The sequence below is a fragment of the Sceloporus undulatus genome, chromosome 5 (assembly GCF_019175285.1).
Source record: "Sceloporus undulatus isolate JIND9_A2432 ecotype Alabama chromosome 5, SceUnd_v1.1, whole genome shotgun sequence".
Lineage (NCBI taxonomy): Eukaryota > Metazoa > Chordata > Lepidosauria > Squamata > Phrynosomatidae > Sceloporus > Sceloporus undulatus.
In genome coordinates this window covers 188,315,402-188,331,423 of record NC_056526.1, presented here as the reverse complement: position 1 = coordinate 188,331,423, position 16,022 = coordinate 188,315,402, and the positions used below count along the sequence as shown (strand labels likewise).

At 42.2% G+C, this 16,022-nt stretch overlaps 1 protein-coding gene across 13 annotated transcripts in view; it reads left to right on the top strand.

Annotated features, from left to right (window-relative positions):
• LZTS3 (leucine zipper tumor suppressor family member 3) overlaps positions 1 to 12,832 on the top strand; it is a 46,678-nt gene extending 33,846 nt beyond the window's left edge. For 12 of the 13 annotated variants that reach the window (XM_042467064.1, XM_042467053.1, XM_042467055.1 and 9 more), the window contains one exon: positions 368 to 1,277. In XM_042467064.1, the coding sequence (XP_042322998.1) occupies positions 368 to 1,084 (717 nt within the window). In that variant the 3' untranslated portion in view covers positions 1,085 to 1,277. Of the gene's footprint in view, positions 1 to 367; positions 1,278 to 3,860 lie in introns of those variants that run through there. The other variant, XM_042467062.1, reaches the window with a different exon arrangement.
• Positions 12,833 to 16,022: the final 3,190 nt, after the last annotated feature.

The following is a 16,022-nucleotide window of genomic DNA, read 5'->3' as shown; positions in this document are numbered from 1 at the left end:
ATCATCATCATCATCATCATCATCATCATCATCATCATCATCATCATCATCATGACACCTTTTCTCCCAGAAAGGGGCCCATCATCATCATCATCATCATTATCATTATCATTATGACACCTTTTCTCCCAGAAAGGGGCCCAAGGTGGCTCACAGAGATGTAGCTACATGCAAGATGTACATTTCTTGATATAGAATTCTAGTTGCCATTTAGTTTTCTTTAAACTCCAGGAATGATAGCTACAAATTCTTCAGCCTCCTGATCCATTAGCCTCAACTAGAGGAACTCTTAAACTAATGTGTAGAAAACAGTGTTCCAAGATGGTGTCCTATCTTGACCCTTTTTCTCCTTTCCTGTCGCTCCCAGGTGTGCCAAAAGGCAGGAGAGATCTCTCTGCTGAAACAGCAACTGAAGGACTCCCAAGCAGACGTCTCCCAGAAACTGAACGAAATTGTTGGGCTGCGGACGCAGCTCAAGGAAGGCAAGAGCTTCCTCAGGGAAAAGGAAGATCAGATCTTGACCCTGAAGGACTCCTACAGCAACAAAAGCGTCAGCCTAGAGATCTGCGAGAACGAGCTGCAGCGGAAGATGAGCGAGGTGCAGATGTTGAGGGAAAAGCTTAGCCAATGCGAGGCGGAGGTGTCCAGCCTGAAGCAGACCTTGACTAACCTGGGAGGCCACCACAACCACATCAACGCTGAGTTGTCGGAGAAGCTCACAAGGGATACCTTGGCTTGCGAGAGCGACGAGGCCAAGATGAAGCGGCAGAGCGAGGAGAACCTCAACGCCCTCAAGAAGGAGGTGGAGAGGCTCCAAGCGGAGTTGAAAGCGGAACGCCAGCAGCGGGAGCAGCAGGTGGCAGACTTTGAAGGGGAGCGTCGCACTTGGCAGGAAGAGAAGGAGAAGGTCATAAAGTACCAGAAGCAGCTGCAGCTGAACTATGTGGAGATGTACCAGAAGAACCAAATCTTGGAGCACAAGGTGAACGAAATGACCAGCAAAGTCACCAGCCCGCCGCACACCGACGACAAGAAGGCATGGACTCCATCCAGGTTGGAGAGGATAGAGTCCACAGAGATTTAAGGAAAGGACCGAGGTGTTTAAAGTATGTTTGTTTGGGTTTTTCTTTTCTTCTAATTACTGTGCATGTACTTCAGCCGGTGATCTTCCTAAAGAGAATATGCTATGTAACCAGCAGCGTAGGTTCGTTTGCACTGGGTCTCTCCAACCTGCTTTGGTGCTCTACAGGTTATTAAAATGAAACAACATAACCACAGGTGCACTTTTCATGTTGTATGGATGAACTGACCTGGGAAGTGTATGTGATTTGTGTGGGGTGGTTTTAAAATTTTTGCTAATTCCATTTAAAAAAAAAAGCATTGGTGATTTCTCTAAAGCAGGCCCCCAGGGCCAGTTTTGTCACTTCCAGGGGTCAACAATATACAGTGGGCCCTCGATATTCGCTGGGGTTTGGTCCCAGGACCCCCTGTGGATACCAAGATCCATGGATGTTCAAGTCCCATGATAAACAGCGGCATAGTAAAATTGTGTCCCTTATATAGAACAGCAAAATCAACGTTTACTTTTTGAAATTTATATTTTAAAATATGTTCAATCCATGGATGTGTTAATCCGTGGACAAAAAAATCTGTGGATATGGAGGGCTGGCTGTATTTTCAAAATAATTATTTGGAAAATGTTGCCACGTCCCCCCGTCCCCCGTCCCCCCCGCAAACTAAGGCATTTTAGCAGTAGCAGAGGCTTTTTTAAAAATACTAATAATCAGGAACTGAGCAAGAAGTGACTTCTGGTCCCTTCCTATTGTTAAAAAGACCTCTCCTGGCTTACAATTGCTCTGGTGCCTAAAAACATGGAGAGACATAGTGGGAGAAGGAAGCCCTCTGAGATCTCAGGGTGAGAGCCTCCCACAGTTGCCCTCCTCTGCTCTATAGTATCTTTAACCATCATCATCCACCACCTTTTTATGTTCTGTTAATGGAGGCAGTCCTAAATGTAGAAAGAAAGAAAGAATCATCTTCATTTGCCATTTTAGTCACATTGACTAGTAAAGTTGAAACCCATGTGCTTATGCCTCATGCAAGTTTGCCATACCTCCCTTTTATCATATTGGGATGTCAGATTGGTTCTTTTAGGGAAGATAAATGCAACCCTCTCCCCTCCGCTCTACACACAAACACACACATAGCTGTTTATCCCTGCAGACCTGGTCTGTCCTTTTTATGGCCCCCAAAATGCTGAACTGCCCTCTCCTAAAAGTACTCAGGAGAGGAATTCACCTTTTAAATAACAGGCACAACCCCCACCTCTGACCTTACACCAAAGACACGTGTTTTTGCAGTTTTTGCAAAACTTAAAATTGACTTTTAGCCACTCCCATCCAGTGCTCAGTGTCCATGTTCAATTTCAGTTTGCAGAAGGCAGAGTAGTGTTTGTGGTACTATTGGAGACACATTGATACCCCCCAACTTTTCACATTGGGAAATGTGCAAAATGAAAACTAGTACACATGTGGTCACGCAACATCAGAGTGTGGTGAAGATGGCAAAAGTTAATGGTAAGGAATAACAGATTAGATAGGAGAGGCTGCAGCAGTTTGCTGTTGCCTGAGCCTATTGGGAAGAGCAAGATTCCTCCATTTCGTCTCCCCCTGCTAATAGAGTACAAACTATTTTAGCACTTCAAACACAGTTTGCAGTAATTGAAGTGAGCCAAGGACAAAGGGGGAAAGTGAGAGGAGGAGAGGAAACTGGGACATTTTAAAAGCATCTGAAAAAGTGGGATGACAAGGGATTAATCAGGGCTGTCTCTGCCAGTTCAGGACAACTGGAGGGTATGAACATTGTCCATTGCATATGAATGCATGTTCTCTTTTATTTGTGCATCAGGTTTCTCATTTGGTTTCTTGGTTCAGTCGCACAACTTTGCTGTCCAGCACAAGGGATGCATAATACAATTAATATGTAACTCTGTATACAGAGATTTAAGTTACGCAAATCCAAAGCAGACTCTCACCTCATCTCTTGTTTCCTTCCTATTTTGACAGTGTGTGTATATATGTTTGTAGACATACACACACACAGAACATCTCCAGCATGGATTACGTAGCAGAATATTGTTAAGCTTTCTGTTCTGCTCAACAGAAACCTAGACCCAGGTTTTCTTTTCCTTTTTCCCGTGGGGAAAAGCGGGTTGGTTTACCAGAGAGAGCCTGGAATTAGAGATGAAACATTTCTACAAATGGCTGTGTTGTTGTTTGCTGGTGGTTTTCCTGTAGAAAACTGTATGCATAGAGAAGCAGTTCATGGTTGGATATAGCACTGTGTTGATAAACTCATGTAGACAGGAGGAAAATGCTCAGCCAGATACGTTGCAACTGCACTGTGAAATTTATTTAAAGGTTTTTCTGGGATTAATGGATATAAATAATGTCTGGATTGGAGCAATTGGGATTTTAGAGGGTAATAGAAAACACCCAGAGGACTTAGATGCCCCAGCAAAGGTGGTGGGACTGAAAGAAAGGCCTCTCCTGAGGATCTCTGGGTCCTGGCAATCTCATAGAAGAGGATATTGGAAGAAGTGATCGCCCGTGCATCTGCACAGACTTTGCACACCTTCAGTATGTGCTCTGAAAGGCTAGGAAGCCTCCAGAGCAGAATTTCAGGTGATGCAGAGGACCATTGTGCTACAGAAGGAAGGCTATCACATCTTCTTTTGTTAGCAGAACTACATCCTGGCATCTGTTCTTAAGGCTGAATTTAATGTTTTGCTAGCTTGGTCCACCTTGCTGTATTGTTTCCACTTTTCCCACACTCATAACTGAACTTCTTATCTTTTCTAGGTTAGGAAGAAAGGAATGCTACACAATTGCTACACAATCTGATTTTAAAGAAAGAATTACTCATTGTAATAAGATGGAATTCGGGTTATTCATTCTGGAGAGACCTAAATCACCTGTCCAGGATCAAAACTGTGTTGCAGTCTTTCTTTTTGGAAGATTTTTGCATTTCTTTTGGGAAAGGTTTTAGTGTTTGGGAACATTTGTGTGACCGCTGGAATGAAGATAGGACATTTCCCTTTGCAAGAATGCTGCCCAGTAAGTGCCAGGGAAATGTGACAGCATTGCAAATGCAACCTGATGGCAAGATATTTTGAGCCTGTCTGCACTGCAAAGATGATTCAATTTCAAGCCCATATTTGGCCTCCCAATTCCGAGGGGATCCTTAATAAAGAGAGCCCTGCTGGATCAATCCAACAGTCCTTATCTCAATTTGGAAGTAACCAGTTATAAATAATGACTTCATTACTTTTACTGTACTTCCTTTTTACCCCCTGAAACAATGTAACTTCAACATACAGTCATCCCTCTGTTTGTGCAGACTTTGATTCCGCATCCCTCACTTATTCACGAGGCACAAACAGAGAGATATAAAATGGGGGTGCGCCACTATTCAAGCCAATAGGGCTTGAATTTCTGTGGATTTCCATTTTTGGGGGGGGGCATGTTCAGAACATGGAGGGGCAACAGTATTACCATTCCAACGTGTAACACATAATAACACCACTATAATAATGTGTTACTTTTCCAGTTCTAGAGTTTGGGCATCACTAAATGGTGGAAGAGGAATATTACAAGGTTCAAATGCCGGCTTGTCCTGAGGCTATTATTATTTTTCTTTATAGTCTGCCCCCCCCCCCCCCCCAGTCCAGGACTCAACGTAGCTTTCAATGATTAAAAACAGATACAGCTTGAAAATTCATTTCAAACAAAAAGTAACAAACACATTCTGAAAATCCTCTTTCTCCCTGAGCAGCCAGTCCTGAAAGGTAAGGTGTTCACTTGCCTGTGAAAGGATAGCAAGGAGGGTGCCAGTCTAATGTCTCTGGGAAGGGATTTCCAGAGCTTGGGAGCAACCGCCAAGAAGGCCTTCTCCCAGGTTTCCCCCAGATGTGACTGCGAGGGTATTGGAGAGAGAGAGAGAGAGAAGGACCTTCCCCAGAAGATCTCAAAAGAGGAGCAAGCTCATTTGGGAAAATATGATAGAGCAGATTATCTATACCACCTTATGTGGGTTACATCCAGGTTATCTTTGAACTGTGCCTGGAAATGGACCTGTTGCAAGAAGGGAATTGTATGCTGCCTGTAGTCAGACCTGGTCCTTTGTCCTTGCTGAAATTTCAAAGCACTCTTTGAAGGCAGCCCCATGTAGAGCACATTACAGTAACTGAAACAGGATGTAACTAAGGCATGTACCACCATGACCGGATCCAACATCTCTAGGAATGGGCATAATTGGTGCACAAGCTTTAACTGTGCAAATGCACTCCTGGCCACTGCTGAAACCAGAGCTTCCAGGCTTGAGGCTGAATGCTAAATGATGATACAGTGGAGAAGGGGAGTGTGTGTTTTACACAACCACCCAGCAACATATAGGATTCAGATATTTTTAAAAAGCCACACATAGAAAAACTGTAACCATTTAGTTATTTTTGAGAAATGAGAAAGCAGAGATTTTTAAAATTGCAGTTATAACAACAATTAACAGTTTGAAGGAGGCTTGAAAGATTAATCATGACTAACTGCTTTTAAAGGTAATTTCACAAGGTCTGGTCCATATAGTTTGGCATCTTGCTTTTCGCAGTAGTTAGCCAGGTACCTCTGGGAAGTTTGCAAGTAAGACTTAAAGGCAACTGGCCTCTCTAGATCTTACTTCAGTCTTGGGGAATTTACTTTTTGGGATACAATTTCCAGAACTTCCCAGCCAGCATGGATACTTGGCATGCAAGCTGGGGAACCCTGGAAATTATAATACAAACAAAATCATTATTCTTACCTCTGTCTCATTTTCCCCTTCAGCTGCTGTTAAGTGGCACAACTTCTGAGTACAGAGATTCCAAGAGTAATTCCAGTTAAATGTCCATTGAATTGTCAATTTACCTTTTAAAGTTGTTTAAGGCAGTACCTGTTGCAGTATATTGAATTGTCTGACTTAGTTGGGTGATGAAGTCCCTCTTGCATTGTCTGTCCTGCTTCTACTGCCAGTTAGTTTTATTGGGGCCAAATGTGATGACTGAAAGAGACACAAATTCTCTCCAAGTTTGGGACCATGCATGGATGATTTGTATACAGAGAATGCTTAGTACATTCACAAAGCTACCATTTTAGGATTTACAAAGGAACAGAGATCAGAATTTTTCCTTTATTCAGCTAGTGTGGTGGCTGTGAGATTCTCAGAACTATATAGTCCCACAACTCATCTTTCCATGCCCTAAGAGGGAGCCATAATATTTAGCCAACTTTAGGCTGACAGGTAGTTGCAGTGTAGATTTGCCCTTGGATCTATCATAGCAAAATGGTTATGTAAACTGACAGGGTTCAGAGGCTGTGTGATGTCCCACCCCACAATCCATGGTTTGGTTTTTCTCTCAAATGCAAGGTGCACAATTTCATTAGACTTCTTTTGGTTTTTGTGGTGCTTCCTTGCACCTCAATAGATCACACAGAACAGCCCCTTCTTTCCCATCTGTAGCCACCAAAAGCAAGATCCATGGCCATTCCTGTGACATATTGGTGTGTGAGGTGAACATTACAAATGACACAGAAACATACACAAAGCACCTGTGCCACTTTTGAACAGTGCCCAGAAACTACCATTCAAGATGGTGGCCTTCTTCTGCCTGAGGGCAGGACTGGCCATTGCAAACAAACCCTGCTGTTGATAGATAGCATTAGCCTGCAGAAGACTTACTGCTGGGTTGTCAGTATGTGAAAGTGCTTATTAACTGAAATAGGAAAGCAAATTGTTTACTTATATGCTGCTACGTTATACAGAGACAAGTGTACTTGGATGTAAATAATTGTTCTGTATATGTATATATGATTATTAAAGCAAAATATGTACAAAAAGAGAGAGAACACAAGAGAACTCTCTTAGTAACTGGGTTTTACAGTAAGAGCAGACCTTTACTGTCAAGAGCTGAGCTTCTGAGAATATCTCAGGGGTTCTTAAAAGCCCCACTGATTGCATATGGCATCCAGGTCACAGCGTTCCTCCCAGAGGTTATGACATGGTGGTTTTGTTTTGGTGTCTGTTTCGTCAACCTGTTGATAGTCTTGTGGGGAACTTGAGGGTTTCATCTGTTTTTGATCATTTTGGTGTGTTGATTTGTGGTTGAAACAAAGCTCACCTGAGCAGGGCCGTGTGTGTCCCTCATCCCGACTTCAGAGGCCATGGTGCCTCTGCGAAATTCTTGACGAGAGTCAGCTGCTTCCTTCCTGAAGGTGGGTGGTTGCCCAAAGATGGCCCAGAGAAAGAATGACTTGCCAAATCCCTCTGTGAAACAGCACTTTATAATCTTTGCTTCCGCTTCCTGGCCAATGTGACCAAAGAACTGACAGGAGGGCCCTACGGGATGCATTCAGAACCAATGTCTCTATTTTTTAATGATGACTGTTGTGGAGCAGCAAAGGTCTGAAACTTAAAAAATAAAACACTGTGGTACAAGGAGCAAATGAGCATGCGCTATTCCAGTGTATGGTGCAATGAGGTTTGTGGGTTGTGTAACATCTTATGGATCAAAAGAATAGGTACAGAAATGTGCACGCTATGAGTTAACAAGTGAGGGATGATGGCTTCCCTTGTTTTTCGTCTCAGGTTAGCCAGCTTCGTTCTCTAAAACTGTGAAATGCAGCCTGCACATTTTCAGTTGTTTCTCTTAGCACCCTTGAGGGCTCGTTCCTCGTTCTTCTTTCAGTCAAAAGCACAGATTCTCAGGTAGCCAGGTGCTGTGTCAAACTTTGTTTCTCAGAATCCATTTGTCACAACTGCAAGCCAAAATTTGGCATGCTGGAAATTGGAAACTTTGACCAGAACCCTGTTGGCATCATAGACATATGTAAATCCCCTTGCATGTGTGGTTGTCCTCTTTTTGGCTGTTATGCAACAGCTGTATTCACTTCACGGGTGCACAGGCAGAGTTCTGCCAGTGTAACCATTGCCCTTGAAGTTGCACAATCGCTGGAGGTGCACAATTACTGCTAGTGTCTTCCATGCATCACCTACTGGGATTATGGAAACAGCCATTGCTCATTCTCCCACTGTAAAGTGGGACAACAAGGAGGCACGTTGCCAGATACACACTCAGTTGTACAGTGTAGGTATTCAGCAGAAGGATGGAGAAGTGCAGCGGCCAACACTTACTGTATACATGTATACTCATGTATAGGTCTGGAAATTAAATTTAGTGGGAAAAATTGACCCCAAAAACTTGGGCAGCTTATCCACAGGTCAGTGCAAATACTGCACTTTTTAAAAAAAGGAACCATCCCCCTTCTCTGAGTAAAGTGGTGAAAAAGCAAGAACTTAGTTCATATCCCTGGAAAACCTAAAAAAAGCACTGACCCCCCCCCCCACTCTGTCCAATGCAGTGCTGCTTCTAACCTTTTTGAATGGCTGGACTGGAGAATGGTGGCAATGGCAGCTCTAGGCCTTTCTCCTCAAAGGAGCATCAAAAGGAGAACGATCTGAAAAAGCATTTGTGTGTGTTTGTCAGAGCTGCTGGCTGAAAATCAGGCAAAGTTATATTAAAGGCTATCATCATTGCTAACGTAATCACCATTTGCTTTGCTCTGCTTTACATTTTTCTTGACGCGTGTGTTTTCTTAGTCCTCTCTGAGGCTGGTTGCTCTCCTCAACATCATACAGCCACCATTTGGTGTAATTCCCTCCTCATCCATCCAGCCTTTAAGGTGAGCACAAAGTTATACCTGCCAGAATTTTGTATATTCCTTGGTATAGTTTTGCTTTGCTTTGTTCTTTGCATCCTTTGTTACATATCCTCAGTTTATCCATGCACCATATCCATAATTTTGGCCTCAAAACTTGCCCCTGACTTATACATGAAGTCAACTTATAGTTTAGCATGTATGGTAAGTACATGTGTGCAACTTTACAAACACAATGTACTTGGTTGACACTGTTTTAAACAATAGTTCTCAGAATCCTCAGATCCTCATGGTCAGTGGACACACAGGCTAAGGGATGATGGGGGTTACAGTCCAAAATAGTTACTTTTCTAGGCTCTGCTCAGCATTTCTGATATTAATGGTGAGTTTCATTAATGATAAATGCCTCATCTTGCCTATATTCTGGGCTAGGAAAAAGTCCGAAATAGCTAGCCCTCTGCCAATTAGCCCATCTTATAGTAAATTGACTTCCTAGTTTAAACAACAGGAAGAAATTTACTAGGCCTGAGTGCTAACAAGTTTCAAACTGTAATAAAATACCAGTTTCTGGAGAAATAACCACTGTGATTTTGGATAGAGTAAATGTAGGCCTTTTAAAAACTCAACCCACAGAAGCTGATGGATGCGGTTGTATGAGAGAGATGGGGGGTGGTTGGGGCAAGATACCTTTTTATCCTTTCTCTCCTCCCATTTTAATTTTCTTTTAAAATGCGTTGCTCTTGATCAGAGGAGATAAAATATATTTTTATGAATTCTACATTTTTATTTTCTTAGAAGTGACTGAATTTTAGCCTTTCCCTCCAAGGAGTCAATGTTTTCAAGTTCAGAGAAATTTTAAAAGTATTTTTTCCCCTCCTGACCTGGAGAAAATTTGCCCAGAAACTGCTAAGCAGAAATTAGAAAAAACTTTGAACAAATAAAATGCTTGCAATTTCTCTTTCTTATATATACATACACACATGGCTGGAAAAGGTTTAGGAAAGGGCATCCTGGGGCCAAATACAAGTCATGTAGTCATGATCTCCAGGCTAGCTTTTCAATTTCCAATAGAGACAACTGATGCATATGTAGAGATCACTCTGTGTTCCTTTGGACCTTTTCAGCAGATCTTTCTAAAGGAGCTGTGAGATGCTAGTTCACCTTTCAAAACCTTTTTTTCCACAATGGTGCCCCAATTAAATTAGTTCCTGGCCAGGCAGATTTGTGAAACCTGTCTACACTAGCTATCTTATCATTAGAGCTTCTTCAAAGCATTAGTTTATGTAGGTGTAGTACAGTAGATGAAAAATGTAATCGCATTTGGTCATGTATAGATTACACCCACACAAATTCTGCAGAGGTGTGTGCTTGAGCGCACAAACATTCTCCTGCTGGCAAGGTAGCTTTGCAAATATCACATGAGAAAAGGACAGAATATGTGTAGCAGAATATCTAGCGGCGAAGGCGGGAACCTGTCTCAGATACAACTGCAGCAGCTGAAACACAAGCACACACCAGTGTATGATCACCATACAAATATGCCTTTGCAAAGGGCACAAGTATGATAAGTGGTATAACGGAAATGGAGGAAGTCTTTTCTCCTGTGCACTGAATTTCACATGGGTGTATGCTACATGTACTACTGGCTTGTGTTTTGGCTCTTAGTACTCGCAGTTAACAACAAACAATGCATGCTGGGATCCCATTCCGCGATTCCTTGAAAGCATACCACAAAAGAAAGAAAAACATGACAAGTCATGACTTACACAATCTGAAGAGAAACTAGGATATGGTCATGACTTCTGATTTGTCATTTTTTGTGGTTCTCTGTGAACATGACATGTTCTTCACATAGGATGGTTGGTGATGGTGGAGTTGCAACATAGGAAACAAGGATTTGTAGCATGCAAAACATTGAGCTGTTACAACTGACGTCACCCGCATTTGTGCTAACATTTTTGTTGGTATTAAATAGGGATGGGAAAATGTATTCAAAAATAATATTTCTTGTGTGCCAGGAAACCCTAGCAAGGAGAATCCTGGACTGAAGAGTTTTTGCAATTCAGGCTGTATCCTATGCAAAATTCACACGTGGGCGGATTGCTCAGAAAATAGCATTTTCTGCACAGAAATATTATTTCTTGAATTAAAAAAATGTTTTCCTGTACAGAAGACAATAATTCCTGAATGGTTTCTTGCAATGGGGAGAAAATTGACAAAATTACTCATTGCTTCCTTTGGGAACAAAAATTTGTAAAGGTTTTCATCTTTACCACTAAATGAAATCAATGAATGGATGCACATTTGTGGAGTATTACATCTGTTCTGGAATGAAATGAATAGAGCTGGGGCATCATCAGCTGGTATAAGGTTCAAACTCAGGTGCTTACAGGAATCCTTTGACTGCTGCAAACTGGGCCAGAACAAAAGATCTTGGAATCTGAAGCGGAAAATTAATATGGATTGCCCCCAAAGGGATAAAGTACAATAAAATGTTAGAAAACACTGGTCAATTTGCTCCATTTAATGACACGTAAAATCTACCTCCTGGGACATCTGACTCACTTTGTTTGATAATCACATGTGTGGCAGCAAAGAAGCATGGAAGAATCTCCTGACTTCTAAAAGTTAGGAAGTGGACCAGACATTGGTAGCATCCTATTACTGACATACATGTGTGCAACTCTACCTGATGCTTGCACATATCTTTAGTTATTGTAGAGGTTGGTATTCATTTCCACCTTCTGCAATGACCAAAGCCTGCCTCCAGGACTTATGATTTGGCTGCCACAGCCTGCTCCTTTCATGGCCATTCTGTGGCTTGTACAGAGCAAATTGGAGAAGCATCTTGCCATGCTCCATAGCTAGAGGATGATATCATCTGCTAAGGCTACATTGAATCTCAAAAGATTGTGTCATGATCTTTGATGTCACCATACGAGGCATAACCAGATACTACTTCTCACTGAGACTCCTCTCCACCAGCCACAAATGGCCATTGCAGCAAAAGCATGAGTCTTAGGGGTGGAACGTAGGGAGATGTGACACAGTTCCCTTAGACTAGGCGGCACAATGTAGGGTCTTGGCTGTAGTTAAGCAGAACCGTAGCTTACCGTGAGTTGTAATTTCATTCTTCAGACTACACCGAAGCTAGCTCTTTCTCAAAATAGGAGAATGTGGTGTGATGAGGAAAAGGGATAAGAGAATAATAGCTTAGAAGAGTTATTGGATTGGGTGATTCTGGGAGTTGTAATCCCACCACCAAGAAACAAACAAACCTCAAACTCTGGAAAGAAGGCCCATGGAAATGCAGCATTTTCAGTTAATAGTTGGGATAGCCCAGTGTGGCGGTTGATTTCACCAGCAATAATAACTGCCAGTCTACATATTTCTGATTGTATTGGATGCTCTCTCTTTCTAGAATCAAAACAAAATCGAGGAGAAGGGCCCTGGTTCAGCAGTCTGGAAGCAAAACTGCCTTCTTGGTATTCTTAACTTTAATTTTTAAACAAGCCTCAATCTCTTTATTTATCTGCTCGTACTGTGAATTTAAGCCGGAAGTGTACTGATCAAAACTGTTAATCTTTTGTCAAGCGTCGACTGTTGATGGTTCTTTGAACTATGTCTGAGATTTGCAAAAAAAATTAAAATGGGGGGGAAATCTATATACATATGTACACAAACACACATTTTAAAAAATATCAAATTTCAAAATACTAAAAGTCTCAACTTGCATTGAAACATTGTTCTATCAACTTTGCCTCGCTGGTTGTTGTATTTAATATAATGAAATGAAGTCATTTTCTTTCTTTATACAGCAGAGACATCATTCTAGAAGAGTTATTTATGGCACATTTCAGTCTCCGATTGGGTTCTAAAGATGGGGTCAGCTATTGCCTTTGCAGTTTTTCTTAATAGTGTAAATAGATATATCTATATAGAAGTATGTGTATATATGTGTGTGTACATATATAAATATATATATATAAATACGTTATACATGTATCTGTCTATATCTCCATCTGACTGTGAAGGGTTTTTATTTGAGCAAAAATTAAAAAAAACATGGAGGAAGACTCCCTTTAAAAAACTGAAAGCAGTTGTGGTCCTTTTGTTAGGAATGTCTGGCTTTATTCTGATGACCAGCACAATCCCCATCATATGTATGGCAGATGGGCTGCTTTATGGGAAAGGAGTGTTTCAGTTCGGAAAAAAACCCAAATCTGTTACGCATGGACAGCTTTGCGTTGTTATTTATTTACTGATTGGTTTGGTTCATACTTTCCAACATTTCACAGATGAAAACCAGGACAGGTATATCGAAGCAGCATCACAGTGTGGTCAAGATGGTAAAGATAAGGAAGAAGGCACAAGCTAGGGATTTCTGCAGCATTTTGCTTTTGTCAGAGAATACAGGGAAGAGCAAGATTCCTCCTTTGCTCTCTCTTCTGCTGAGTTAATTGAGAACAAAGTACTTTTGCACTTTGAATTCACAGCTCGCCCACACTGCAGACATAAAGTAGTTTGGTATCCCTTTAACTGTCAGGGCTCCGTCTTGTGGAATCCTGGGATTTGTAATTTGGTGAGGTATTCAGCCTGGTCTGTCGGAGGGCTCTGGTGCCTCACCAAACTACAAATCCCAGGATTCTTTAGACAGACTAGTTAAAATGGTATCGAACTGCTCTATTTTGCAGTGTGGGTTGTATACATTTTGTATAAACCGATTGTATAAATCAGTTTGTATAAACTGAAGTAAACCGAGGCAGAAAGTGGGAAGATAAAAACTCAGATGGGTCAGCAGAAGATTCATTGGGACTCTCTGTGCCAAATTGAGACATTTGGAGCTCGGAGGGTATGCGTTCCCACTTACCTGGCAGCTGCTCTTAACCGTTTTTCTCTTTGGCCTGACCTTTCCAGTATGTTCTGGAGCTCTTGGGAGGCGATGCTTTATGCACAAGAGAGGCACTCGCTGGCCTTGAGAACCTGGCTCTGTGGAACAAAAGTGGCCATTAATAAGAATAACTGACGAGGAATAGACGCTCGTCACAATTGTTCCGGGAGTTTGTCACAGCCTAATTAAAGCCTTTGCTGAACAGCTTATTTAATTAACAGATCTGCCCAAGCGTTTTCATGGCATTTAGTCGTGGTCACGTTTGAATGCTCTTGCAGAGCTGTTCCAGGCTGGGGGATGATCATAACTGTAAAGCAACCTGTTTCATTTTTGATGGAAGCCAGCGCCCTCTGAACTTAAAACAGAAAAGCACGATATAAAGGCTTAGATCAAGAACTTAAGTAAACAAGCTGTTGAACAATAGTGAGCAGGACTAATAGATACCCCCTTGGGTTGTTGTTATCCACCCTCGAGTCGATCTCGACCCATGGTGACCCTGTAGATGAGACATCCCAAGACTCCCTATGCTCCACTGCTCTGCTCAGGTCTTGCAAATTCATACCCATGACCTCCTTAATAGAGTCCATCCATCTTGCAGGTGGCCTTCCTCTCTTTCTGCTTCCCTTTACCTTTCCTAGCATTATTGCTTTTTCCACTGAGTCAAGCCTCCTCATAATGTGGCCGAAGTACGACAGCCTCAGTCTAGTCATCTTGGCTTCCAGAGAGATTTCTAGTTTGATCTGCTCTAGAACCCGTTTGACTTCTCATGGTAACCACAGCACTCTTCTCCAGCACCACATCTCCAATGAATTAATTATCTTCCCATCCGCTTTCTTAATTGTCCAGCTCTCAGATTCATGCATAGTAATAGGGAATACAATGGCTTGTATGAGTCTAACGTTCGTGCTCAGTGGTATGTCTTTACATTTTAGGATCTTTTCTAGTTCTCTCATAGCTGCCCTCCCCATAAGACTTGGAAAATGCTTTTAAAACCCTATAAAAATGTTGTCTCTGGTGCAGAGCTGTGTCGGTCTTGTGGAATGTTTGCTCTGAGGAAATGAATGACCTAAATTGATTTCAATGGGGTTATTACCTTGGTAGTTTCCCTACCTTTGCAAACTCCTGAAGTGTAACAGTATAGAAAGCTTCAAAGTTCATGTCACTTCTAATGAATGTATTGAAAGGCTGCTTGGATTTCCCAGGTGAGGGCATTGTTTCGCTCCCAGGCAGTTCAACAGGAAAGCAAATGTTACCCTTCACTGCATCTTCCGGAACTGTTTTGCCTCTCATGCAATATTAAAAGCATAAAATCACTGCCAAAAACGTCTGTCAAAGCTAGGATGCTCCACTGCACCACTGACATATTTACAGTGGCTTGGACCGCCACTTGTGAAGGCTTGCAGCTTAGGATTCCAACAAAAGCCCTTGGACCAAACTTGTGGGTGATTCTGGGGGCAAAATGCTACAATAATAAGAATTCTGCTGCCTAGAACGAATTTTAATTTAGACTCCAAATTTCAAGCATTGCAGTAACTTGAAATCAAAAACGTAGCTGTGTTAGTCTGCAGAATCAGTATGTAGAGAGACCTTGTAGCACCTTTGAGACTAACTGAAAGAAAGAAGCCGACAGCATGAGCTTTCCTAGACTTCAGTCTGCTTCCTCAGATGCATTTGCTAAGTCACAGCCAGCGTCTGATCCATTTTCTGTCTTCTGCATATAACGTTATGGAACTGCGTTGATCTGCATCGGTGCGCACCTCTGGTTGCTCACACATAGAAGTGTTCGAATGAAGATGGAGTCGATAATGCAAACACACTGTAGTTTTAGGAAACATCTAGCCTTCTCTGCCAGAGAGCTCTGGTGCCACAATGCGCTCATGCTGCCCTGGAATGAACGCTTCTGGAACACAGCCTCACAGCCTGAAAAAGCAATAGTACCTAGTAGCAGCTGTTGTAAAGGGATAACTACCCTGTATTTAGTGTTTCAGAATTACTTATACTGACCATTTTAAGCCCATCTGTCTTCTATATTTATATGAAACATAAATTTCAATTGCCCTGGCTCAAGGCTATGGAATTCTGGGAGTTGGAGTTTGTTGTGGGCCCAGAGCGGAGCAAACTGGGTTATTTCTCCAGCCCTAATAGCAGTCTGGCTGACACTCCTCAAGGTCCCTCCCTAAACTACAAATCCCAGGATTCCACAGGAGGCAGCCGTAAGAAGTTAAAAGTGGGACAATATCACTATTAAGACTAGTGGCGTGATAATGGTCCGAACCACACTGCGGAAATAATCCAGTTTGAGACTGCTTTAACTGCCCCCCAGCTCAGTGCTAGGGAATTCTGGGAGCTGTAGTTTATTGTGGCACCAGAGCTCTCTCCCTGACAGA